This window comes from Crocodylus siamensis, chromosome 3 (genome assembly GCF_052110815.1).
Source record: "Crocodylus siamensis isolate JL-2025a chromosome 3, ASM5211081v1, whole genome shotgun sequence".
Classification (NCBI taxonomy): domain Eukaryota; kingdom Metazoa; phylum Chordata; order Crocodylia; family Crocodylidae; genus Crocodylus; species Crocodylus siamensis.
The window spans coordinates 37,696,594-37,721,596 of record NC_143397.1 but is presented as its reverse complement, the minus strand read 5'-3'; the positions used below and the strand labels follow the sequence as shown (position 1 = coordinate 37,721,596).

General features: G+C 47.7%; 1 protein-coding gene across 2 annotated transcripts in view; it reads right to left on the bottom strand.

Annotated features, from left to right (window-relative positions):
* Positions 1–25,003, bottom strand: part of MSH3 (mutS homolog 3) — a 220,391-nt gene that overhangs the window by 121,800 nt on the left and 73,588 nt on the right. For both annotated transcript variants that reach the window (XM_090038175.1, XM_090038174.1), the window contains exons 10-12: positions 19,640–19,754; positions 3,732–3,816; positions 2,153–2,262 (exon numbers count right to left, since the gene is read on the bottom strand). In XM_090038175.1, coding sequence (XP_089894301.1) covers positions 2,153–2,262; positions 3,732–3,816; positions 19,640–19,754 — 310 coding nt within the window. The remainder of the gene's footprint in view (positions 1–2,152; positions 2,263–3,731; positions 3,817–19,639; positions 19,755–25,003) is intronic.

Below are 25,003 nucleotides of genomic sequence, written 5' to 3'. Positions count from 1 at the left end.
CAATTCCTAGGATCTTGCTGTGGTCAGCCTGTGCTCCAGCACCTTCTACTGATAACATTATCAATAAATTCCCAGAAGTCCTCATATAGCTATACCAAAATGCAAATATAGAACAGAAATAATACTACAGTGGAGTCGCATCTTATACAGGGGTTAGGTTCTAAAGTCAGCGTGTAAGACGAAAATCGCGTATAGTCAAAATTACCTTTGGGCTTGCCCAGTGGTACAGTCCACTCCCTCCCCCATCCAGTGGTACAGTCCCTCCTTCCTGCCCAGGGCAGCCTGCACCAAACTCCCGCCTGGCCAGCATGCACAGCTTCCCAGCAGGGTTGCTCCCAATGTAGCTGATTGGCCCTGTGCACAGCGCTGTGGGGGGCAGCTGCAGGCTGAATCCAAACAATTGGCACTCCAGGGCATACGCGTATGATAAGCGGATGAGCTTACGTTAAATGCACGTATGATGCGACTCCACTCTACTGCTAATAAAGAGGCCAAGAAATTCTATTCTTTTTTTTTAATAAAAGGAGAAAACCCACAATAAATCTGATAGCAATAGGATACTATGATCAAACTATATGTTCACCTACTTAAAGTTTTGCCTACTTAAAAAAGGACATTCCAGGTGATCTTGGGAAACAGAAACTAGTTAGTGTTACTTTGCTAATAGAAAAATGGGATTAAACTAAAACAAGTTAGAAAAAGCATTTAAAAAACAACAACATACAGCCTTGCTAGTTTGGCTTCTATAAAGAAATACACATTCTTTTTTAATACACGATGGCAAAAAATAGACAAATGAAAACTAGGATATGAATTTCATTTTTAAAAAGCCCTCTAACAAAGTCCTTTACAAAAAAACTAATATGGAAATTAAGTAGGCATGGGCTGATAGTCAAACTGCTATAACAAGAACCTGGTTGAGACAGAAACACAAACGAAGGTCAATTATCAAAATATAAGAAAAAACGTATACATAGGGTTTCCCGACATTCAATTCAAGAAGTGTTAGTATATCTTTTACTTAGAGGTGCACCGATACATCGGTCCAATACCAGATCAGCGCCGATATAAAGAAAATTGACTATATCAAAAAAAATCAGCCTGATTTGGCTGACAGACGCCTGTGCCTGTGAGCAGATGCAGCACAGCACACAGGCAGCGAGGAGCACAGCTTGGCAGCTTGGACAGCTGCGTACAGCTGGTAAGTCCGTAGTGGTGGAAGGGGAGAGGGGAGGGAAGGGGCATGGGGAGGGGTGAAGGGGGCAGATCAATGCCCCCCATGGTGAGGGACCAGTGGGGCTGGGGCAGGCACTGCCCAGCCAGGGCAGGGAAGGTGCAGGACAGAGCCACACTTCGTCTGGGGGACACAGGGAGGGGGGACAGTGACTCCTACCACTGCTTGCTGCTGGGCCGGAAACAGCTTGTCCGGCAGCTTGTTTGCTTGTCCAGCAGCTCCTGCTGCTGCTTCTGCTGTTCGTCTGGGAGTGGATGGGGGGGGGTGTATGCCTCCAGATCTGTGCGGGGTGGCCTGGGCAGGCTACAGCTGCGACTGGGGACAGAGTCCATGCTTCCAGCACCACTGGCACCTGCTCCAAGCACGCCGTGGCCCCTGGCCACAGCTGCAGCCCGCCCAGTCCACCCTGTGCAGATTCGGGGTCACACGCCCACCTCTCCCCACCCCCGGGCCTTCCTGGACAAGCAGCAGCAGAAGCCACTGGACAAGCAGACAAGCTGCTCCTCGACCAGCAGCACACAGCAGTGGGAGCTCCCCCCCACCTTTCCCTGTGCCTCCCGGATGAGCTGCAGCTCTGGCCCACACCTGTCCCGCCCCAGCTGGGCAGCGCCTACCCCAGCCCCACTGCTCCCCCACCTCCACACCCCTTCCCTCCCCCTTCTTTCACCACAACAGACTTATCAGCTGCATGCAGCTGTATTGGAAATCACATCGGTATCGGCCAATATGCCTCCTTAAAAACTGGCTATCAGTGCTGGCCCCCAAAATCTTCATCGGTGCACACCTACTTTTACTACTTCATTATTTCTTAAGCTTGCTATGGAGCTTAGAACTCACAGGAAAAAATAATAAACTCAACTTAATAAGCATTATGATTCATAAAGCCCAAATTAATGTTAAGGTAAAGAGTTATTTCACCTGGATTTCATGAGAGGTTGTGTCACCCATTTCTTTAATTTCCGACGTCCAAAGCAAGTTTTGGTATGATCCAAGACCCAAAATAAGCTGCCTTTTGTTTTCAGGTCAGTCTAAGATAAAAATAAGAAGACTGGTTCTATTAGCTGAATAACTATATAAACATCTAAAAAAACTAGTATTATTCTAAGAAACCATTGAGTTTAGCTTTAATACTGGAATTAAGCCTGCTGTTGTTTCAGCCATTTGTATATAATACTTTACACGCAACTCACATGGAAAAAAGAAGTTAGCCATGTTAGTCTAAAGTCAGACAGAAGGTATGGCAGGGTGACACTTTGGAGAATAATTCATTCAGGGAAGCATGAGCTTTCATAAACAATGGCCTAAGTTCATAGCATCTGAGCATTATGCCTCTCTGAATTATTTTTTCTTTAAGGCACCACCCTCGCCTGCCTTCTGCATAAACCATACAAGAAAGTCTGCAGAGGCAGGTGTCCATAAGAAATGTATTTTTTCCTTCTTTTACCTTATCAAACAAACTTTCTCACATGTTAGCCTTTCAAAACATTTGGGATAAATTCTACACATTAAATGACATGAATGTGCACAAGTCAGCAGTACAAAAGGTACTTGTATTTACAGGACTTGTATCTGAATCCTACAGACATTTTTGAACATAGAATCATAGAAAGTTTGGGTTGCAAGGGAACTCACGAGGTCATCTAGTCCAGCCCCCTGCTCAAAGCAGGACCATCTTCAACTAGACCATACCAGCTAGATCTTGAAAACCCCCAAGAATGGAGATTCCACCACCTCTCTGGGTAACCTGTTCCAGTGTTTTACTACCCTCCTAGTGAGAAAATTCTTCCTAATATCTAACCTAAGCTTCCCTTGCTGCATCTTGAGACTGTTGCTCCTTGTTCTGTCATCTGCCACCACTGAGAACAGTCTAGCTTCATCCTCTTTCAAACGTCCCTTCAGGTAGTTGAAGGCTGCTATTAAATCCCCTCTCAGTCTCCTCTTCTCTAGACTAAATAAGCCCAGTTCACCCAGTCTTTTCTCATAAGTCATGTCCCCCAGCCCCCTCATCATTGTTGTTGCCCTCTGCGGGACTCTCTCCAATTTGTCCACATCCTTCGGGTAGTGGAGGATCCAAAACTTAACATAGTACTCTAGATGTGGCCTGAATAGAGGTGCTGAATGGAGGGGATCACTTCCCTTGACCTACTGGCAACACACCTACCAATGCAGTCCAGGATGCCGTTAACTTTCTTGGCAACAAGAGCACACTGCTTGCTCATATACAGTTTATTGTCCAGTGTAACCCCTGGGTTCTTTTTTGCAGAGCTGCTGCTTAGCCAGTCATCCCCCCAGCCTGTACTCGTGCATGAGATCATTCCATCCTAAGTGTAGGACTTTGCACTTGTCCTTGTTGAACCTCATGAGATTTCTTTTGGCCCAGTCCTCCAATTTGTCTAGGTCACTCTGAATCTTAGCCCTACCTGCCAGCATATCTACTATTCCCCTCAGCTTGGTGTCACCTGCAAACATCTCAACCTTTAACATCAATTTTTCTTACCTGATTCTGTAAAATTTCCAGATTTTTCAGTGTTGTTGCATTAATTTTCATGTATTCAGCTTCACTTGACAGCTGTTTAAAATTACTGGGAGAAAAAAATTCAGATGTTACCATATTTACTCAAATACTCTCCCCTCCCCCCCATCCCCAAAATTGCATGGGGGAGGGAGGGAAGCCCCTCATCTTATAATCACATATAGAGAAATCTCATTAAATACAGTGCCTATTATCAAACTGCTGCCAAAAGCAAAATGTGCTCAGCAATGGAAACCAACTATGAACTTGATTAAATGCAGCCAACACTGAGCATGACTAGAAAACACATGGCCCATAATAGGAATACATTCTGATAAGAACCCACCTTTTTTATTTTAATAACATTTCATTTCCAGGGCTAAATTAGGTCCAAATTAAGTTCCAAATTTCCACTAAGCAGAGCTCAATCATTCAAGTCTGCATAGTACTACCACCAGGCATGTATCCTACCTCCTGGACTCTTCAGCCAGGGGCTTCAGATACTCCCAAATCCAAGATAGACATCCTATGTCCAACCCCCAAGACTGGAAGCCTTGGAGTTAAGATGCCCCCTAGTCTCACTTGCCCCTAGCCAAAAGGCCAAAGGAGCAAGCTAGAGGGAAAGCCTGAGAGCAATCCTCCATCACCATAAATTATGTAAGATCCTTGTATTTTGAGGCATTTGTAAAATCCAGCAGTGCAATGGATAGGTCTCCACCATCTAACTACACTAAATCATTCAAGGCCAAGAAGAATGGCATCTCCCCTGCCAAGTGAGTAAAACCACCTGGGATGAAATCACCTCATGATGCCCCTTAGGCTTGCTCCTAGCAAAAAGGCCAAGACCAGAACCCATCATAAAGGTAGGTTAGTGCAGCCCAACAACCCAGACATAGTAGGGCTCACTGAAATGTGGTAGGACTCAAAGCATGACTGGGCAGTGAATATCAAGGGCTATAGGCTGTACAGGAGGGACAGGACAGGAAGGAAAGGTCGGGGCATGGCACTCTACATTAAGGAGTAGACATCCTCATCAATTAGCAAAGAATCAGAGGAGGGGCACCCTGAAGTGCTCTGGGTTAGAATACAGGACAGTCGAGGGGAAAGGGATTTAATGGTGGGGGTCTACTACAGACCACCCAACCAAGGGGAAGAGCTAGACCAGGAATTCTTAAGTCAGCTCACAGAGGTAGTTAGGTCAAAGGATGTGGTCATCATGGGTGACCTGAACTTTCCAGACATCTGCTGGGAAGAGCAGTCAGCCATGTCTGACCGCTCACATAGGTTCCTAGCCAGAATGCAGGACCTCCATCTAACCCAGGACGTGCACAGCTCCACCAAGGAAGATACCTTGTTGGACCTGGTGCTGGCAACGGGTGATGACCTGGTGAGGGGGCTGCGGGTGTTCGACCACCTGAGCAACAGTGATCATCACCTGCTGGAAATCACCATCCAGCGCAAGGTGGCAAAGGCCTACAGCAAGGCAGCAGCCCTAGATTTCAGGAAGGCGGACTTCAGTGAGCTAAGGACAATAGTCAGGGAAGCACTGAGGTCCCAGAGAGGAGGGGAGCCAGGTGTCCAAGAAGAGTGGTTGCTCCTTAAGGAGATGATCCTCCAAGCCCAAAGGGAGGTAATCCCAACACGGATCAAAGGGGGCAGGAGGGCGCAAAAGCCCCCATGGCTCACCAAAAGCATCCAGGAATGTCTCCTAGCTAAAAGGGAGGTGCACACCCAAAGGAAGGGAGGGTCCATCACCAGGGAGGATTATACTGCGGCTTCTCGGGGATGCAGGGGGGCAGTCAGGAAGGCCAAGGTGGAGATGGAACTGGGACTAGCTTCCCGGATCACGGACAACAAGAAGTCCGTTTTTAAATACACAGGGGGCAAAAAGAAGGTTCTGGGTAACATGGGCCCCCTGCAGGGCAAGCTAGGAAATCTGGTTGTCACACCAGACAACAAAGCTAACATATTTAACGATTTCTTTGCCTCCATTTTCCTGAGCAGGGACCGGAACAGCCACCCCCCTGTCTGGGCCCCCCTTAGACCCCAGGGGAGGCACACCTAGGCCAAGTGTTAGTGAGGAACTAGTTAGGAAACTTCTGGAGGGACTGGATGTATTCAAATCAGCTGGTCCTGATGATCTCCACCCTCAAGTACTCAGGGAATTGGCTGAGGTCATTGCGGGATGCCTGGCACGGCTTTACAAGCACTCATGGTGCTCTGGTGTGGTGCTAGAGGACTGCAAGAGGGCCAGTGTGGTTCCCATCTTCAAAAAGGGAAGGAGGAGCCGGGAAACTATAGGCCAGTTAGTTTTACCTTGATCCTGGGCAAGCTTTTTGAGAGAATTATTCTAGCACATGTCCACAAGGGGCCAGCAGGGGAGATTATGCTTAGGGGCAACCAACACGGGTTCATTAGAGGCAGGTCTTGTCAGATCAACCCAGTGGCCTTCTACGACCAGATCACCAAATTCTTAGATGCAGGGGTAGCAGTGGACATAGTCTTCCTGGACTTTCAGAAGGCCTTCGACACTGTCTCTCACCCCGTTGTCATTAAGAAACTGGGGGACTGTGGTGTCAACACCCACACAGTCAAATGGGTCGCCAACTGACTGGAGGGCCGCACCCAGAGAGTGGTAGTGGTAGTGGATGGGTCATTTTCAACCTAGAGGGGCTCGGCCCTCGGGCCCGCACTCTTCAATATCTTCATCAGTGACTTGGACAAGGGGATAAATAGCACGCTGTTCAAATTTGCTGATGACACTAAGATGTGGGGGAATGTGGGCACACTAGAAGGGAGGAATAGGCTGCAATCGGACCTAGACAGGTTACAGGGGTGGGCGGATGAGAATAGGATGGGATTCAACACAGACAAGTGCAAGGTGATGCACCTCGGGAGGAACAATCAGCACCATACCTACAGGCTGGGGAACTCCCTTCTCATCAGTACAGAGGCAGAAAAGGATCTTGGAGTCATCATTGATGCCAAGATGAACATGGGCCGGCAGTGTGGGGATGCAGTCAGGAAGGCCAACCGCACCTTGTCATGCATCCACAGATGCATCTCGAGCAGGTCCAAGGAGGTGATCCTCCCCTTCTATGCGGCACGGGTCAGGCCACAGTTGGAGTACTGCATCCAGTTCTGGGCGCCACACTTCAAGAGGGATGTGGACAACATGGAGAGGGTCCAGAGGAGGGCCACTCGCATGATCGGGGGCAACAGGGCAGGCCCTATGAGGACAGGCTATGGGACCTGAACCTGTTCAGCCTCCACAGGAGAAGGCTGAGGGGGGATCTAGTGGCCTGTTACAAACTAGTCAGGGGGGATCAGCAGGCACTGGGGAAGTCCCTGTTCCCCCGAGCACTGCCAGGAGTGACCAGGAACAACAGTCACAAGCTGGCAGAAGGCAGATTTAGGCTAGATATCAGAAGGCACTACTTCATGGTCAGGGAGGCTAGGATCTGGAACCAACTTCCAAGCAAAGTGGTGCTGGCTCCTACCCTGGTGGTCTTTCAGAGGAGGCTAGATGTACACCTTGCTGGGGTCATTTGACCCCAGTGCTCTTTCCTGCCATGGTAGGGGGTCAGTCCCTTCCAACCCTAGAAACTATGAATAAGATATATGGTAATGCCTATTAAGACGGGCCGCACTAACCTCATGCTAATTCTTTTTCAAGTCATGGTGAGTCATTTCTTTCCCCTTTTTCAATGATTCCTGTATTGTTTTTTATACCACCCTTAAATATCCAGCAAACATCACCAAACGAGGCCTCAAATAGTTTCTCCAGATTGCCTTCCATCACCTACTCTCTCCGCCTGGTGCATGATTAGTTTGGCCTTGCCCTCCATGAGGCGGAGCTGGACCAAGATGCCCTGTGCCTCATCTGAATATAAATCTTTGGAATATTCCCAGGACTAGTAACAAGAACATTCAGTTACATCCAGCACATGGATCTTTTGTTGCAGGGGGATCTAGAGTACACACATACACTGAACAGTGCTGAGCTGTGGGGTCACCCTGGCTTGAAATGCTGTTGACTGCTGGGGCCCAGCTCAATGTCTTGTATAGTAAATCATGAGGCTTTGGACTAATTACACACATACTTTGTACTACATATAAATAGGTGCCAAACTGCTGCTCAGAAGTGTATTTATGGAGTACCTGAACTCAAATTTGCAGCAGTTTCAAAAAATGGTAACATGCATCAATTCTGGATGAGCTAAATGTATGGGTACTATATGCAAATTGCTACAGCCATATTCAATTTCAAGGTTCTTTTCAAATTTGTTCCTCACTTCTACGTGTTCAGGGAAAGCAAGATCTGACAGTAAGGAGAGAGGAGAGGGGCTGCCAGGGGAAAAACTTGAGGGGAAGCAGAGAACAAAGGCGCTCTGACATTTTCCCACTGTAGCAATAGAAGGTGGACAAATTCAAGGCAAACCTCCAAGAATTAGATTCTATACCTGGAAAATAAGCAATTTATTAATTTTCCATATATAAAATCGATTATTGGAGGGGTCATATCTGAATCATGGTCGTCTTCTATTCGTGTAAATACAGCATGTTGTGAGCATAGGAAGATGCATGTTAATGAAACACAACTAAATGCCTTACATCAAACATCAGCTCTGTGAGTAACCAATAAAATTAATGAAACAACTGCATACTAGTAATGGCTTTCAATTAAGGACTTCAATCATTTTTCTGACAGGAAAAACAAGTTATTAAGTAAGTAAGATCTCACAATGATATAAAAAGAGATTTCAGAATGAAACTCAGTTTCTCCTAATGCCTAGTCCTACTTTACTAGACTACACTCTCCTTCACAGGAAAAAATGAAACTGAAGAGGTGTATTCATCCACCAGTGTTCAAGGAAATGTTTGAGAAGAGACTTCAGTTTGATTCTCACTATCTAAACAGCATGTGTCACACAAACATTCTGAGTTTTGACTCTAAAAATAGATTTAAACACAGACTGCTGTCACAATGATGTAAGGGAGCATACACATTAAGGTATGTTTATATGATCTCATCCTATTTTTCTAAATGGCACTATCAAAAAGTCAAAGCACTCTACCAACAGAAAAGGGAAACGTCAACCCAACAGTTCTGTGATCTTTCCACAGCAGTTACAAACAACATACAGAAGTCCAGGTTGCTAAAAGAATGGAGCAAGATGTGAAAATTATGCCATACTTAAAGATGTGCATGAATGGTGGTCAAAACAGAGAAGGGGAGTGCAAAATATTCACTAACTTGTTCTGATAAACTAACTCATGATTGTCTATGTTCATCATGCTGGTGTCTGATCCTTATACAAATCTAGGCCACTATTAAGTCCTCTTCGCTTGGGGAAAATGATTTTCTAGGAAGGGAAATTCTTTTGTAAATCTTATATTCTATAAAATCTCCTCTCAGCCTGTAGCCTCTGTGGGGCAGGAACTGGGTCTTCAAACTTGTGCCTGTAAAGCACATACCACCACACAAATGCTTTGAAATAAAATGTGAAAAACACTATGGACTCATGGATTATTTAGAGATTATGCTCTCTCCCATAAATGTATAGACAGATACATGAGAGAGAGATGTATAGACAGACAGACATCTTCTGGGGCTTGCTAATGATTATTTTCCTGGCTGAATGTAAAAGAAAAACTTGACTGCAGAACCTCAAGCCAATAAGGAAACCCAAACAGGATGCCCTTAAAAATGCCAGGAAAGGCACAGAGGCTGAGCTGACTCAGGAATGTGATGTTAATGAACTGCTCTCTTCTGCTGTGGCTTTCCATTGCCAGGAAAAGTTAACTAACAAAATACACTGCATATGCAAAATATGCAGCATCATGAGCAACAAAACAAAATAATACTAGTTTTCTATTATCTTCAGCCACAGTTGCTGGTATAGCAAAGCTAAACAGAGACATTCTCTGTATAGCTCTGAATCTCTGTATCCAAATCTGAATCCTGCTGAACTTTTGAAAAACAACTCTGCCTGGAAGCACATGTAATGGGTAAGATAATAATATTTTGATCACTTTTCAGAGAACTGAATTGAAAAAATAACCTGAGCTGAGGAAGGGTACCTTGTGCCTGAAAGCTTGTAGAAGACCTCTCTCAACTATACAACTGGTACAATAAGAGCTATCATCCCCTAAAAACACTTGTCTCTTAAACATAAAGGCATGTGAAAATGAGCACCATAGGGCTGCTCTGATTGTGCAGTGGTACAGCTCTCCACTGTTAAGCTTTGGTTTTGAAGTATTACCCCAAGATGATATTTCTAATATTATTCTTCAGCCTCATAAGTTTACTAAATAAAAGACATTTCTAGACACTGATCATAATTCTCTCTATGCATTAGAGCATTTATGTATTTTTACTCTCTGCCACAAGCTAAAATCTCTGTTGTTTAATAGGAACTAGGGGCAGAAGCCCACTGAATCGCAGAATAAAGCCAGTCTCTCGCCCTTTAAAAACCAGTCCTGATTAGACCTGAAGTAACCTCCCTATCTGATTTATCCTAAATTAATCACAACTCTACAAGAAGGGAAAGGAAAATGGTTTCTACGGTTGCCATACTCACTAGCCCAGTGAGGATGGCTCTCTGTTGGAAACTTGCCAGACAGGTGCCTGTGTATCAAGCCTCTAGAACAGGCTGCCACAGTACCCTGCAATGCCGTGAGGTACTTCCAAGGGGGCTGTGAGATGCCATGCAATGTGAGTGCTGCTAGGTGTACAAACATGATTCACAAGATAAACCCAGAGATTATAAATAGGAATTCATAATGTTAAAAACATTCTGATCTGCTGTGGTCTTTTTGACTTCTTTGCAATACATCCCCTCTATTATTTTTCTCTAGTCAAAGACTTGAGTGAAAAAAAACAGCTGTCCTTTTCTATGGGGTGTCTTGAGTCTAAAAAATTTGACGGCTGCTGCTCTTAAGTCTGAAAAGAATCTAGGCTAGGTGTAGGCACCCTTCCCACCCGCCCCCCGACACGTTCCAGAGCGGGGCACATGCGCCTTGGGGCAGATGGTGGGGAAGGGGCTGGGGCTACACTGCCACAACAAGGATCAGGCTCCTTGTGGCTCCCCCACTGCCCACCCATGGCACACTAACATCTTACAAGTCTAAAGTTGCAAGTGTTTTTGGCACTGCCCAAAAACGTTGCTGACCTCTAGTCTCGTGCTACAGGCAAATTCCCATGATACAAACCTTCTTTGTCTAGCTGGAACCCAAGGTCCAAACACTTGTCTCCAGGGTCCAATACTGACTTCTCAGACCAACTACAGCTTAAAACTACTCTCCTCCCCAGAAGTTTATGGGAAGTATGAACCCCTGTGCTAGAAGATATACTAATAAAGAAGAATAGTATCCAAAAAAAATCTCTTGAAGATTAATAAACATGTGAAGTGATTCATGAATGATGATCACATTGCTACCTCAGAGAAAGCTATCCTGACAAGTGGTGGCATGATCCTTCTCATCAGTCTGAAATGAAGTCTAGCACTTTGAGACTGCCTATTACAAAAGAATGTCTTTTTGGGCCAAGTTTGTGTCCCATTACATCTACAGATTGCTTAGCAACTGAAAACTGTATCTCACAGCACAGACTTTGTTCTCAATAACTTGTTGGTATATTCTCAACATGAATTCTAAAAATTTCAAGCTTCCTGTCAGTGTGACAGAAGAACTTATATTATGTGCTTCATGCAGAACTATACAAAATGCCTGAATCTGATACCCACCTTCGTAAGTTGCTTTCCCTTCCCAGGAACCAGATTTACAAATTATTTCATTGACAGTAAGAATATGACTTAGTTGTGATTGACCCAATATTTCTATACAAATTTCCCTCACTTTATGTGGGTTCCGTATGTGTGAATTCTCTCTTATGCAATTGGTGGGGTGGAAGCCTGCAGTGATTCATAGATTTCATAGACATTAGGGCTGGAAGGGACCTCGGGAGATCATCGAGTCCAGCCCCCTGCCCAAAGGGCAGGAAGTCAGCTGGGGTGATAGGATCCCACCAAGATAAGCATCCAATTTGCTCTTGAAGGTGTTCAATGTAGGTGCTTGAACCACCTCCGCTGGCAGACTGTTCCAGACCTTGGGGGCTCGGACAGTAAAAAAATTCTTCCTTATATCCAGCCTGAAATGGTCTTGCAGGAGTTTGTGACCGTTCGACCTCGTCATCCCCGCTCTGGTGAACAAACATTCCCCCAGATCCTGGTGGTCACCCCTGATAAACTTATAGGTGGCCATCAGATCACCCCTGAGCCTACGCTTTTCCAGGCTAAAGAGTCCCATGGCTCTCAGCCTGTCATCGTAAGATCTGTTTTCCTGACCTCTTATCATGCGCGTGGCTCTCCTCTGGACTCTCTCAAGCTTCTCCAGATCCTTTTTGAATTGTGGAGCCCAAAACTGGATGCAGTACTCCAGCTGCGGCCTCACCAAGGCCGAGTACAAGGGGAGAATGATGTCCCGGGATTTGCTCGAGAAGCATCTATGGATGCAAGCCAGTGTTTTGGTCGCTTTACTAGCCGCAGCATCGCATTGCAGGCTCATGTTCATCTTGTGGTCAATGACGACCCCCAAGTCTCTTTCTTCTGTAGTGCTATCCAACGTAGCACTGCCGAGCCTATAAGGGTGCTGCAGGTTTTTCCTCCCAAGGTGGAGAACCTTGCATTTTTCGGTGTTAAACACCGTGAGGTTCTCGTCCGCCCATTTGCTGAGCTTGTCCAGATCAGCCTGGATCACCCGCCTATCTTCTGGCGTGGATGCTTTGCCCCAAAGTTTGGTGTCATTGGCGAACTTGGCCAGTCCACTCCTGACTCCAGTGTCCACAACATTAATGAAGATGTTGAACAAGATGGGTCCCAGGACAGAGCCTTGAGGGACCCCACTGGTCACAGGGCACCACGATGAGTGACTGCCATCAATTACAACCCTCTGGGTCGGAGCACGGAGCCAGTTTCCCAGCCAGTGGATCGTGGTGGAGCCAAGGCCACAACTGGCCAGTTGGCCAAGAGGTGATCGTGGGATACCAGATCAAAGGCTTTTTTGAAGTCAAGATATATGACATCAATCACTTCTCCCTTGTCCAGGTGATAGGTCACCTGGTTGTAGAAGGAAATGAGATTGGTCAAACAAGACCTACCCGCAACAAACCCGTGTTGGCTATCCCTTAGGATGTTAGCCTGGGCCAGTCCATCAAGGATGGCCTCCTTAATAAACTTTTCTAAGATCTTCCCCAGGATAGAAGTCAGGCTGATGGGCCTGTAGTTAGCCGGATCCACTCTCCTCCCTTTCTTGAACATCGGCACCACGTTGGCCTTCTTCCGGTCTTTGGGCACTACACCAGAGTGCCAGGAGTTTTCAAAGATCCGTCCCAGGGGCTGAGCTATGACGCTCGCCAGTTCCTTGAGTACCCTGGAGTGCAGATTGTCAGGGCCGGCTGACTTGAAGGTATCCAGCTTCTCAAGGTGTTCCTTCATGAGGTCAGCATTTATGGAGGGTAGGGGATCCCCATCACCCGGATCTCCCTGTCCCATAGCAGGCATGGGCGTCCCATGGGACTGATGAAAGACTGACGCAAAGTTTAATTTAATAGGTTGGCTTTTTCCTGGGCGTCAGTTATCAGTTGCCCCATCTGGTTTAGCAGGGGTCCAACATTGCCCCTGCTTTTTCTCCGGCTCCCCACATATCTGAAAAAGGACTTTTTGTTGTCCTTGATGCTTGAAGCTAGTTGGAGTTCAGTTGCAGCCTTGGCTTTCCTGGTTTGCTCCCTGCAGGACCAGACCAGTGCAGAATAATCCTCCTTGGAGGTGAATCCCATCCTCCATCCTTTGTAGGCTTTCCTTTTTAGCCGCAGGAGGTCCGCTAGGTCCCTAGAGAGCCAGGAGGGCTGCTGTGCCTTCTTGCTGCCCTTCCTCCATGTTGGAATAGATTTAGCTTGTGCACTGAGGATCGCTTCCTTGAGAAGCAACCACTCTTCTTGAACTCCCATTTCCCTGGGGTCACGGTCCCTGAGGGCCTGACCGACAAGCCTCTTGAGCTTGTCAGAGTTGGCTTTTCTGAAGTCAAGGACTTCTGTGTTGCTGACTGACTTGCCAGCTTTACGGCGGATGGTGAAGGTGATCAGCTCGTGGTCGCTGTCACCCAACTTCCCATCCACCACTAGGTCGCCGATTAGGTCGTCCCCCGTAGCCAGTACCAGGTGGAGCAGCGCTTTGCCTCTTGTTGGCCCATAGACTTCTTGAGTCAGGTAGAGGTCATCCACGCACGAGAGAAAGCTTTGCGACCGCTCGGATTTTGCTGAGTGATCTTCCCAGGAGATGTCCGGGTAATTGAAGTCGCCCATGGCAACCAAGGTCCTGGAGCAAGCAGCCTCAGTCAGTTCCCGGGCGAACGCCTGGTCAAGCTCAAGACTTTGTGGGGAGGTCTGTAGTAGACTCCCACCGTTGTGTCCCCTATGCCGTTTTTCCCACGAATTTTTACCTAGAGGGTCTCTAGCTGTCCATCTGCCGGTCGCCAACATCAGCTTGCAGGGACATGTAGCATTCATAGATGTTTGGGTTGGAAGGGACCTCAATAGAACATCGAGTCGACCCCCGGCATAGACAGGAAAGTGCTGGGTTCAGACGACCCCAGCCAGATGCCCATCCAACCTCCTCTTGAAGACCCCCAGGATAAGGGACAGCACCACCTCCCTTGGGAGCCCATTCCAGACCTTGGCCACTCTAACTGTGAAGAAGGTCCTCCTAACATCCAATCTAAATCTGCTCTCTGCTAGCTTATGGCCATTATTTCTTGTGACCCGCAGGGGTGCCTTGGTGAGTAGAGCCTCACCAATTCCCTTCTGCGCCCCCATGGTGAACTTATAGGCAGCCACAAGGTCGCCTCTCAACTTTCTCTTGCGGAGGCTGAAGAGCTCCAGGTGCCCTTGTCTCTCCTCATAGGGCTTGGCCTGCAAGCCCTTAACCATGCGAGTGGCCCTTCTCTGGACCCTCTCCAGGTTATCCACTTCCCTCTTGAAGTGTGGCATCCAAAACTACACACAGTACTCCAACTGCGGTCTGACCAGCATCCGATAGAGGGGAAGCATCACCTCCTTGGTTCTGTTTGTCATGCATCTGCTGATGCATGATAAAGTGCAGTTAGCTTTTCTGATGACTTTGTCATATTGACAACTCATGTTCATCTTGGAGGCCACTAGGACTCCAAGATCCCTTTCCCCTTCCATGCTACCGAGCAGGTCATTTCCTAGGCAGTAGGTGCGCTGGACATTTTTCTTCCCTAGGTGCAGCACTCTGCATTTCTCCTTGTTAAATCGCGTTCTATTGTTTTCTGCCCATTTGTCCAACCTGTCCAGGTCTGCCTGCAGTTGTTCCCTGCCCTCCGGTGTGTCCACTTCTCCCCACAGTTTTGTATCATCTGCATATTTGGACAGAGTACACTTCACTCCCTCGTTCAAGTCACTGATGAAGACATTGAAGAGTATTGGTCCAAGGACCAAGCCCTGCGGGACCCCACTACCCACTCCCTTCCAGGTCGATACCGACCCATCCACCACCACTCTCTGGGTACAACCCTCTAGCCAATTTGCCACCCACTGGATTGTGTAATCATCCATGTCACAGCCTCTTAATTTGTTCACCAGTATGGGGTGGGATACCATATCAAAGGCCTTCCTGAAGTCTAAGTTTGTGGGAGTGCCGCACACCAAAATATAGTCTCCTGTATGGATCTGTGTTCCTCACACGTTGTCTGCAACACGTGTTTCTGTAGTTGCCATCCCCATTATGATAGTGCCCTGTGCTTGTGTGTACTGTCTGCTGTTGGTGAGTACCAAAATTGCCTTGTAAATTGGTAGAAATGGGTCTGGGGGTCAGCACAGTCGAGGTCTTGGAACGTATCCCTATTCATTACATTGTAAAGTGGGTTCCCTTTATTCAAATTCGAGTTATGTGCCATTTTCCAGAAATGTATGTACAGCATAAAGCAAGGGAAACCTGTACCGGTGATATGCTGGAAACAGTAATAAGAAATCTAGGGTAAATGTAGCTATTGAAACTAAGTCCCAGTGGAGGGGGAGAAGAACCAGAGGGCTGAGGGCCCAGTACATTTATATATACATAGTGTTACCCCCAGAAGGGGCCAGAGTAAGCTTAGACTTGGTCAGGTAATTGACTGGCCACTACCCTGGGGAGGGTCGCAGGAGAGGCCCAACAGACTGCCACCCAAGGAATGGACTAGCTAAGCCTATTGTCTAAGAGGCCCGCTCGAAGAGGGAGCAAGGCAGCATAAGTTGGTGACGCATGAAAGAGATCCTGTGAGACAGGGTGGTGTGTGTGAGGCCCAAGTTAGAGGCGAGCAGTATGAATGTGCGTGCGACTGAGGCCTGACATTGTGGCCTAAGCTTCCTCCGGCAATAGTCCGGGAGTATTGTAACAGCTGGATGCCATCTGCGAGGCATGGGCTGCGCTATAGGGGAGGTACAGAGCCACAGATAGCGCCCCCTGGCATCAGGGCAGAAATGGGCAGCCTCCCACCTAATTAACATCATATTAATTACCAACAAGGTGTGGCAGGTGAGTCAGGTTGGTGGCGTGCCCATAGGCAAGTGGGGAACCTAGCACTGTGGCTAGGCAGGGAGCCCCGCTTTGCCACAATAACAGTCCGAGCAAAAGGGGTGTCTTTCAATTTGGAATTAAGTTTTCTCTGTGATTTATGAGAAATCATTTAAGAAGGTCCTAGATATAAATAAATGAACCCATACACTTAACTGAGGCTTTTTTCAAAAAAGTCTGACTTGGAGGATTGGTTAGAAAGATATAATTAAGGATGTTGCTTAAGGGATGGAAGACCGTCTTGGAAAGTAATCCTTAGTACTGAAAGTTATAGGGCATCTTTCCACATGTTTTGGGGTGATAGGGGGCACTTTAATTAGAATGCCTCTCAGGAGCTACTGTAATTCAAGCGCCTGCAGCATTACATGTATTCAGCATCCTGCACGTCAAAATGGCGGTCGGGACACTAACTAAAGTTCATCAAATGAGTTTTAGTTAAAGTGCCCCTGCCATCATTTTGAAGCGCAGGAATGCTGCATACACGAGACACCAAGTCTGCATGCCAGCAGACACTACTAATGTGTCTGCTCCGACACACTGTAATTACAGCACATCAGAGCAGATGTCCCACATACCTACAGACACACATAAGCACTAAGGTTTTCCTGCCTCCCCTGCTTCCATGTACCTCCTTGAGTGGTCTGCGTTGATATTTTTGGGACAGAGGAGTAAGAAAGATTGTAAAGGGGAAAAAAACCTAAAAAACAAAAAGAAGTGTCATTCTATACTACATACATTTTATAAGCAATTTTGAATGAACACAGTATTTTAAAAATATATTAGATATCGACAAGTGCCAGTATCACCTCTTTTAAAAATCTAATTTTAGAAGCAATCCTAGTGATGCATAAAACAGTCCAAGTTCTTCAAACATCTGCAATAGCAAAAAGTCCATTTGTCCAATGAGTAATGTATCAACTGTCTCTACATACTGGTGACATCTGGTTTGCGGTCATGCTGCACTACAATCCATCTGCTCACACAGTTTTAGTGAGAAACCAGTGCTGTCAGGTGTAGTGTACAAACAGTGTATTACCAAAGTACAGGGTGACCATATTATTCTGAAGGAGATCTGGGACAGGGTAAGGAAATCCAGGCTGGGAGGCACCACAAATACCCCTTTCCCCCCCAACCCCATGGTTCCCAGGAGCCCTGATGGCAGGAGAGGGCAGGACAACATAGCACAGAGGCCTTTGGCCAGTCTCCATCCCCTGCACTGCACACAAAGGCTGGACCCAAGTGGGAGTAGCCTTTGTGCGGTGTGGCTTGGGCTCTGCCATCCTGCATGTTGAACCCATGCAGTGCCTCCACCCTGCCACCACCAACAGCCACCCAGGACCAACACATGCAGCCCAGGCCTCAGCAAGTGATACAGCATGAGGCTGCAAGTGGTGGGTGGCCATCCCAGCTTGTCCAGTGCAGGTGCCCAAGCCCTGGCCCACCCCACCATGCCCTGACCAATCTCTGTCTCAGGCAGGTGGAGCAGCACCTAGCCCAGGCAGCCCCCACAGCCTCCAGCCACTGCTTAGGAGGAGCCAGGCCAAGGATGTGCAGGCAAGGTGGTGCCACCAATCTGGGACTTCTGCTTCAATTTTCGTCAACTGGCCAAGACTCAGAAAGTGAACCAAACATTTCAAAATGAAAATAACCTTCAATAAAATTAATATACAAACTCCTAATCTGTTTGCCTTTGAAGCTCACGCCAAATATGACAAATGGCCTTGCTGCCCCTTTTTTATGCCTATACACAACATGATGAAGAAAGATCTGACTAGATTTGTCTATCTAAATCCATCCTCCTTTGAATGTTTGAGCAATCCAGTTAGAAATTTTCAATCAATGACACATGCAAATGTTTAAAGTGACCCCCCCACCCGGAAGATTTTTAAGTAAAAACAAGTGGATTTTAGTGGTCATGCATGTTTTGAGTAATTATACATGATGCAGCAAAGGTCTTCCTCACAACTTGGTAGTTTAGCCACCAAGAGATACCACATGGTGAACTCCAGGGATTCATCAGTGTTAGCACTGCAGTTGTGCAGGTGTTTTTGTGAGGGGTTGGGGTTTTTTTTGTTAATTGGTTACTAGATTCACAGACCCAAAGGGTGCAAACAGACATCACCCTTGTGCCACCATAAAAGTTTTTGTGGGCACAAGTTGAAAGGAAACAGATCCTATCCCATTACTGTGTGCTAAGTGCCCAAAAAGATTACCATGATCAAAAGCAGTAACAGTTTTTGTGATGCCTTACACAGGAGGGCGTCTCTTTATTTATTGCACACCACAGGAATTCACCTGCAGGATTTCCATACTGCATATAATCAGGCTGCTTCTACCTCAACTCAGGGCATGTAACTGCAAGCAGGGGGATCCCTCACTTTCAGACACACCCACAGAATCTCCCTGTGGGGGACTCTCACAGTGTGTGTACCAGGTTGCTGTGTCCCAATTTGGGGCAGATGTCTGCAAGAGAGGGGAAGCCCCATGAAGCTCCCCCACTTGCAGACACATGCTACAACTCGGGGCACAGCACCCAGAGTTCCTGTCCTACAGGACTGGGCCTCTGAAGCCCCAGAAAAGTCAAAGACCGGACCCTGTGGGACATGGGCCCAAGTGAAGTCCATAGATGCCAATAAAGTGGATCATCTGTGCTGGGATACAACCCAGCACAGCTGCTCTTGCTTCAAAAAACAATGTCTGTTTACAGCCAAAGAGGCTCATTGACTACTGTCTAAACATTAGGATGCATTAGCATTTGTGTGTGCTTCCAAAGCTAAACAGAAACAGAAAGCTCTTGAAATGTCTCTGTGGGAAAATAAAGCAACATCTGTGAAGCTAATCACCATGAACAAACCTTTAGAAAACAGCAGCAGATCTTTGTCCGCAAAATAAAATAGGAGCTAGGGGTAAGATGGCTAGGCTTTAACAAACTTTTTTTTTCACTTCCCCTGCCTGCACCTATCAGTGGCTCCAATGTCTTTGTTTTTCACTGCACTTGGCTGCACTGCAAGTTAATTTAGGTTCTTAGTATTGACTATATGCATATATTTCCTAAGGTTTTCACTGAATATTACTTGATGGGTTTGTGTTTTTTAGTCTTAATTAGGAACTCAACTATAACGCATCATCCTTACAAAGACCAGGTTTATCACAACAGCAGGTGCATTCATGTTATGGAAGAAAGGTTGCCAGCTAGAATTTACTAAATACAATTAACACATTTATTTGTATTTTGATTTTAGGACTGAAAAATAAACTTACCTAGGATTGTTAAGAATCTTTTCCAAGTTGAATTCTTTGAGGTATGTAATTATTGCTGCCAAAGAGCAAATCACAGGCTTAGCCAAGTTTAGGATTACAGACAGCTTTTGAGAACCTGCAAAATAAGGTTTTGTTTGTTAAATAATGCTTTGTTACTCACACTATGGACAAGAGAGTCATCTATTTTCAGTGTAGTCAAGTAAAAATCTGAAGGTTTATTTTAGTATGATAATGTTACAAGTTACAGTTATAAAATCAACAAAAATGAACCTCAAAAACAACATTTACAATACAGAACAATGCAGTTCATTCACTTCTACATTGTTCCAATATGAAATACTGAACGTTGCACTCTTCCTTTCACAGAAATGGCCAATTGCCAACTTAGATAATTTACAGCTCTACAAGCCAAGGCTCTAGTCCTACAGCCTGTTACATAAAGGTGATATCCATGCAGCAGCTGAATGACTTCATAGATTTCATAGACATTAGGGCTGGAAGGGACCTCGGAAGATCATCAAATCCAGCCCTCCACCCAAAGGGCAGGAAAGTCAATTGGGGTCACTGGATACTTATCTTGCTGGGATCCTATTTGCTCTTGAAGGTGTTCAGTGTAGGTCCTTGAACCACCTCCGATGGCAGGCTGTTCCAGACCTTGGGGGCTCGGATAGTAAAGAAATTCTTCCTTATGTCCAGCCTGAAACGGTCTTATGGTAGTTTATGACCATTCGACCTTGTCATCCCTTGGGGCACTCTGGTGAACAAACGTTCCCCCAGATCCTGGTGGTCACCCCTGATAAACTTATAGGTGGCCATCAGATCACCCCTAAGCCTGTGCTTTTCCAGGCTAAAGAGTCCCATGGCTCTCAGCCTGTCATAGTAAGGTCTGCTTTCCTGACCTCTGATCATACGTATGGCTCTTCTCTGGACTCTCTCAAGCTTCTCCAGATCCTTTTTGAATTCTGGAGCCCAAAACCGGATGCAATACTCCAGCTGCGGCCTCACCAAGGCCGAGTACAGGGGGAGAAGGACATCCTGGGATTTGCTTGAGAAGCATCTATGGATGCAAGCCAGCATTTTGGTCGCTTTACTAGCCACAGCATCGCATTGCAGGCTTATGGTCATCTTGTGGTCAATGACGACCCCCAAGTCTCTTTCTTCTGTAGTGCTAGCCAGCATAGCACTGCTGAGCCTATAAAGATGCTGCAGATTTTTTTCCCCAAAGTGGAGAACCTTGCATTTTTTGGTGTGAAACACCATCAGATACTCATCCGCCCATTTGCTGAGCCTGTCCAGGTCAGCCTGAATCACCCGCCTGTCTTCTGGTGTGGATGTTTTGCCCCAAAGTTTGGTGTCATCAGCGAACTTGGCCAGACCAATTCTGACTCCAGTGTCCACATCATTAATGAAGATGTTGAACAATATGGGTCCAAAGACAGAGCCTTGGGGGACCCCACTGGTCACAGGACACCATGATGAGTGACTTCCATCAATTACTACCCTCTGGGTCTGACCACGGAGCCAATTTCCATGACCCGAGGCCACAACTGGCCAGTTTCACCAAGAGGTGATCATGGGATACCAGTTCGAAGGCTTTTTTGAAGTCAAGATATATGACATCAGTCTCTTCCTCCCTTGTCCAGGTGATAGGTCACCTGGTCATAAAAGCAAATGAGATTGGTCAAGCAAGACCTACCTGCAACAAACCCATGCTGGCTATCCCTCAGGATGTTGGCAATGGCCAGTCCATTAAGGATGGCCTCTTTAATAAACTTTTCTAAAATCTTCCCTGGGATAGAAGTCAGGCTGATGGGCCTATAGTTTGCCAGATCCACTTTCCTCCCTTTCTTGAAGATAGGCACCACATTGGCCTTCTTCCAGTCTTTGGGCATTACACCAGAGCACCAAGAGTTTTCAAAGATCCGTCCCAGAGGCTGGGCTATGATGCTCGCCAGCTCCTTGAGTACCCTGAGGGGTAGATTGTCAGGGCCGGCTGACTTGAAGGTATCCAGCTTCTCAAGATGTTCCTTCACAAGGTCAGCATTAATGGAGGACAGGGGAACTTCCTCACCCAGACCTCCCTGTCCTGTAGCGGGCATGGGCATCCCATGGGACTGATGAAAGACCGACACAAACTATCCATTTAAGAGGCTGGCTTTTTCCTGGGCGTCAGTTGCCCCGTCTGGTTCAGCAGGGGTCCAACTTTGCCCTTGCTTTCCTCTGGCTCCCCACATATCTGAAAAAGGACTTCTTATTGTCCTTGATGCTCGAAGCTAGTGGGAGTTCAGTTGCAGCCTTGGCTTTCCTGGTTTGCTCCCTGCAGTACCAGACCAGTGCAGAATATTCCTCCTTGGAGGTAAATCCCATCTTCCATCCTTTGTAGGTCTTTCTTTTTAGCCTCAGGAGGTCTGCTAGGTCCCTGGAGAGCCAGTGCGGCTGCTGTGCCCTCTTGCTGCCTTTCCTCCAAGATGGAACAGACTTAGCTTGTGCATTGAGGATCGCTTCCTTGAGGAGCAACTACTCTTCTTGAACTCCCCTCTCCCAGGGGTCATGGTCCCTTAGGGCCTGACTGACAAGCCTCCTGAGCTTGTCAAAGTCAGCTTTTCTGAAGTCAAGGACTTCCGCGTTGCTAACTTGCCAGCTTTACAGCAGGTGGTGAAGGTGATCAGCTCGTGGTCACTGTCACCCAGCTTCCCATTGATCATTAGGTCGCCGATTAGGTCATCCCCTGTAGCCAGTACCAGGTCAAGCAGCGCTTTGCCTCTTGTTCGCCCATAGACTTCTTGAGTCAGGTAGAGGTCATCCACATACGAGAGGAAGCTTTGCGACTGCTTGGATTTTGCTGAGTGATCCTCCCACGAGATGTCCAGGTAACTGAAGTAACCCATGACAACCATGGTCCTGGAGCATGCGGCCTCAGCCAGTTTCCGGGCGAACTCCGGGTCAAGCTCAGGACTTTGGGTGGGAAGTCTGTAGTAGACTCCCACTGTTGTGTCTCCTGTGCCGTATTCCCCATGGATTTTAACCCAGAGGGTCTCCAGCTGTTTACCCTGGTTGCCAATATCAGCTTGCAGGGACATGTAGCTTTCCTTCACATAGAGAGCTACACCCCCGCCCCTTTTATCTACATGATCCCTCCTGTACAGGGTATAGTCATCTACACCTGAGGTCCAGTCATGGGTGTGGTCCCACCAGGTCTCCGTTATCCCAATGACATCATAATTATTTGCACTGAGCAGGAGGATGAGCTCCTCCTGTTTATTCCCCAAGCTGCTGGCATTTGTGTACAGGCAGGCAAGTGTCCCCTAGGGGACTCTTGCCTTGCCCAGAGATTGTACCATGGCTGTGCCAAGGGTGGGCTCCCTTAAGTGCTGTGGCCTGCTGGCTTTGCAAGGATTGCTCAGCAGGCCAGCAGTGGCAGTAGTCCCCCAACGGGCTTAGTTTAAAGCCCAGTGGAGTAGGTCAGCCAGTCTGGCTGAGAAAAGCCTCCACCCCAGAAGAGAGAGGTGGAAGCCATGTCTTCCCAGCAGCTCACTGCCTCTCTCGCCAAAGAGCGGGCCAAAGCCTTCCCAATGACACCAGCACCGCAGTCTTTGGTTGACTACGTGGATCCTCCTCTCCCTCCTCAGCCCATAGGCCGGAGACTGGGAGGATCGACAAGAATACCACCCGTGCCCCCAGACCCTTTAGCCCCACTCCCAAATCCCTGTAGTGCCTCATGACCTTGCTGGGAGTGCTCCAAGCCGTGTCATTGGTGCACACATGAATAAGGAGCAGAGGATAGTGGTCTGCGGGCTGGAGGAGCTTTGGGATCTTCTCCGCAATGTCCCAGATGCGGGCCCGCAGGAAGCAGCAGACTTCCCAGACTAAGGAGTTGGGCGGCAGATTGCCCCCTCAGTCCCCCTCAGGATGGAGTCTCCCACAACAAACACCTTATGTTTTGTCTTGGGGAAAGCAGGGGCGGTAGCTGCAGTTGAGCCTGTGCTGCCTGTGGGAGCTGGCAACTCAGCAGGTTCTGCTGGAGCAGCAAGAGGTGCGTACCTGTTGCTAAGCTCTGGTGGGGCAGGGTCCTTGGTGCGGCGAGCCTTAGGGCCCTTGACCACCTTGGTCCATGTCCCTGACTGGAAAGAGTGGGAGGTCCCAGAGTCCTCCTTTGTCCCGGCGGGAGACGGTGGTCTACCCTCTGGCTCCTGGGGTAGAAGGGCCTGGCAGTAGGAGTTGATCTCTTGCTCACAGTCCCTGATGGCGTGCAGTCTCTGGACCATGGCCTGGAGCTCCTCCAGCTGGCGTGCCAGAGACGCCAAAAGGGAGCAGACCCCACACAGGGAGGTGGCCATGCCCCCAGACCCCAGAGCCTGAAAAAGGGAAAGGCAGCCCCCGCAGCCAAGAGCCAGGGGCTCCGTCTGCATGGAGCCCAGAACCATGGGCTCCGTCTGGGTGGCCATCTCTAAGGTACCCAAGGGGAGGGCTGCAGAGCCCAAGGGGACCCTTGGGGTGCAACGTGTGCCCATCCGTGTCATGCCTCTGGTGGGCTGGCTATGGCTGGGACTGTCCCCCCTGGGGGAGGGTCTCAGGCCCTCCTGCGCACCCTCCTGCGCGAACTCCATGCTAACTCACGCGCCAGCAGGCAAGCGCGCCTGTTTGCGCAGCCTGTTCGCGTGGCTCCCTGGGAGGCTGGGCAAAGTAGGGGCCTGGGTGGGGCTTGACCTGGCCCAGCTCCACGTAGCCACCTCTTCCCTCTCAGTGAGGGGTTAACCCCCTCCCACCACAGGCCCCGCTTGCCTCTGGCTGTGCTGGGGGTTGGCGGGGGGTTCCACAGCTGATGGGGGGTATCTGGGGGGCTTCAGGGGAGCGGCGGGCTTTCACCCGCACATCTCTCCCCACTCCGGAGCCTAACTGGACTTCTGAAGCCCAATAAGCTCTGTAGATAAATTAGAACAAATATTGGCAGACTCAACATCTGTTTTTCTTAATAAAATGTTCATGTCAAAAAGCTCAAGGAAAATGCTTTTAAACACAGGAGGCTGATCAGTTAGAGATACTGCACATCCATGACAAAACCAGAGTTTGAACTCTGGTCTCACGACACTTCAGAGTGAAAACTAGGTCCTGAAAAGCGCAAGCAAAACACCCATTTCTGTAAAATAATAAACTTTTAAAGAGTATCACACACTAAGCATAGCAATGCATGGCAAGTAGGAATCCTGGCAATCATTACATACAAAATACCAATGGAAAAACATACAATTACCATCAAACAAAAAAAATGTTTCCTGAAATATGACTTGATGCATAAGCAAGGGTGGAAAAGAAGGGTAATTTGCAAAGAATCTGTATTAACATTTGGGGGGGGGGGGACTGAAA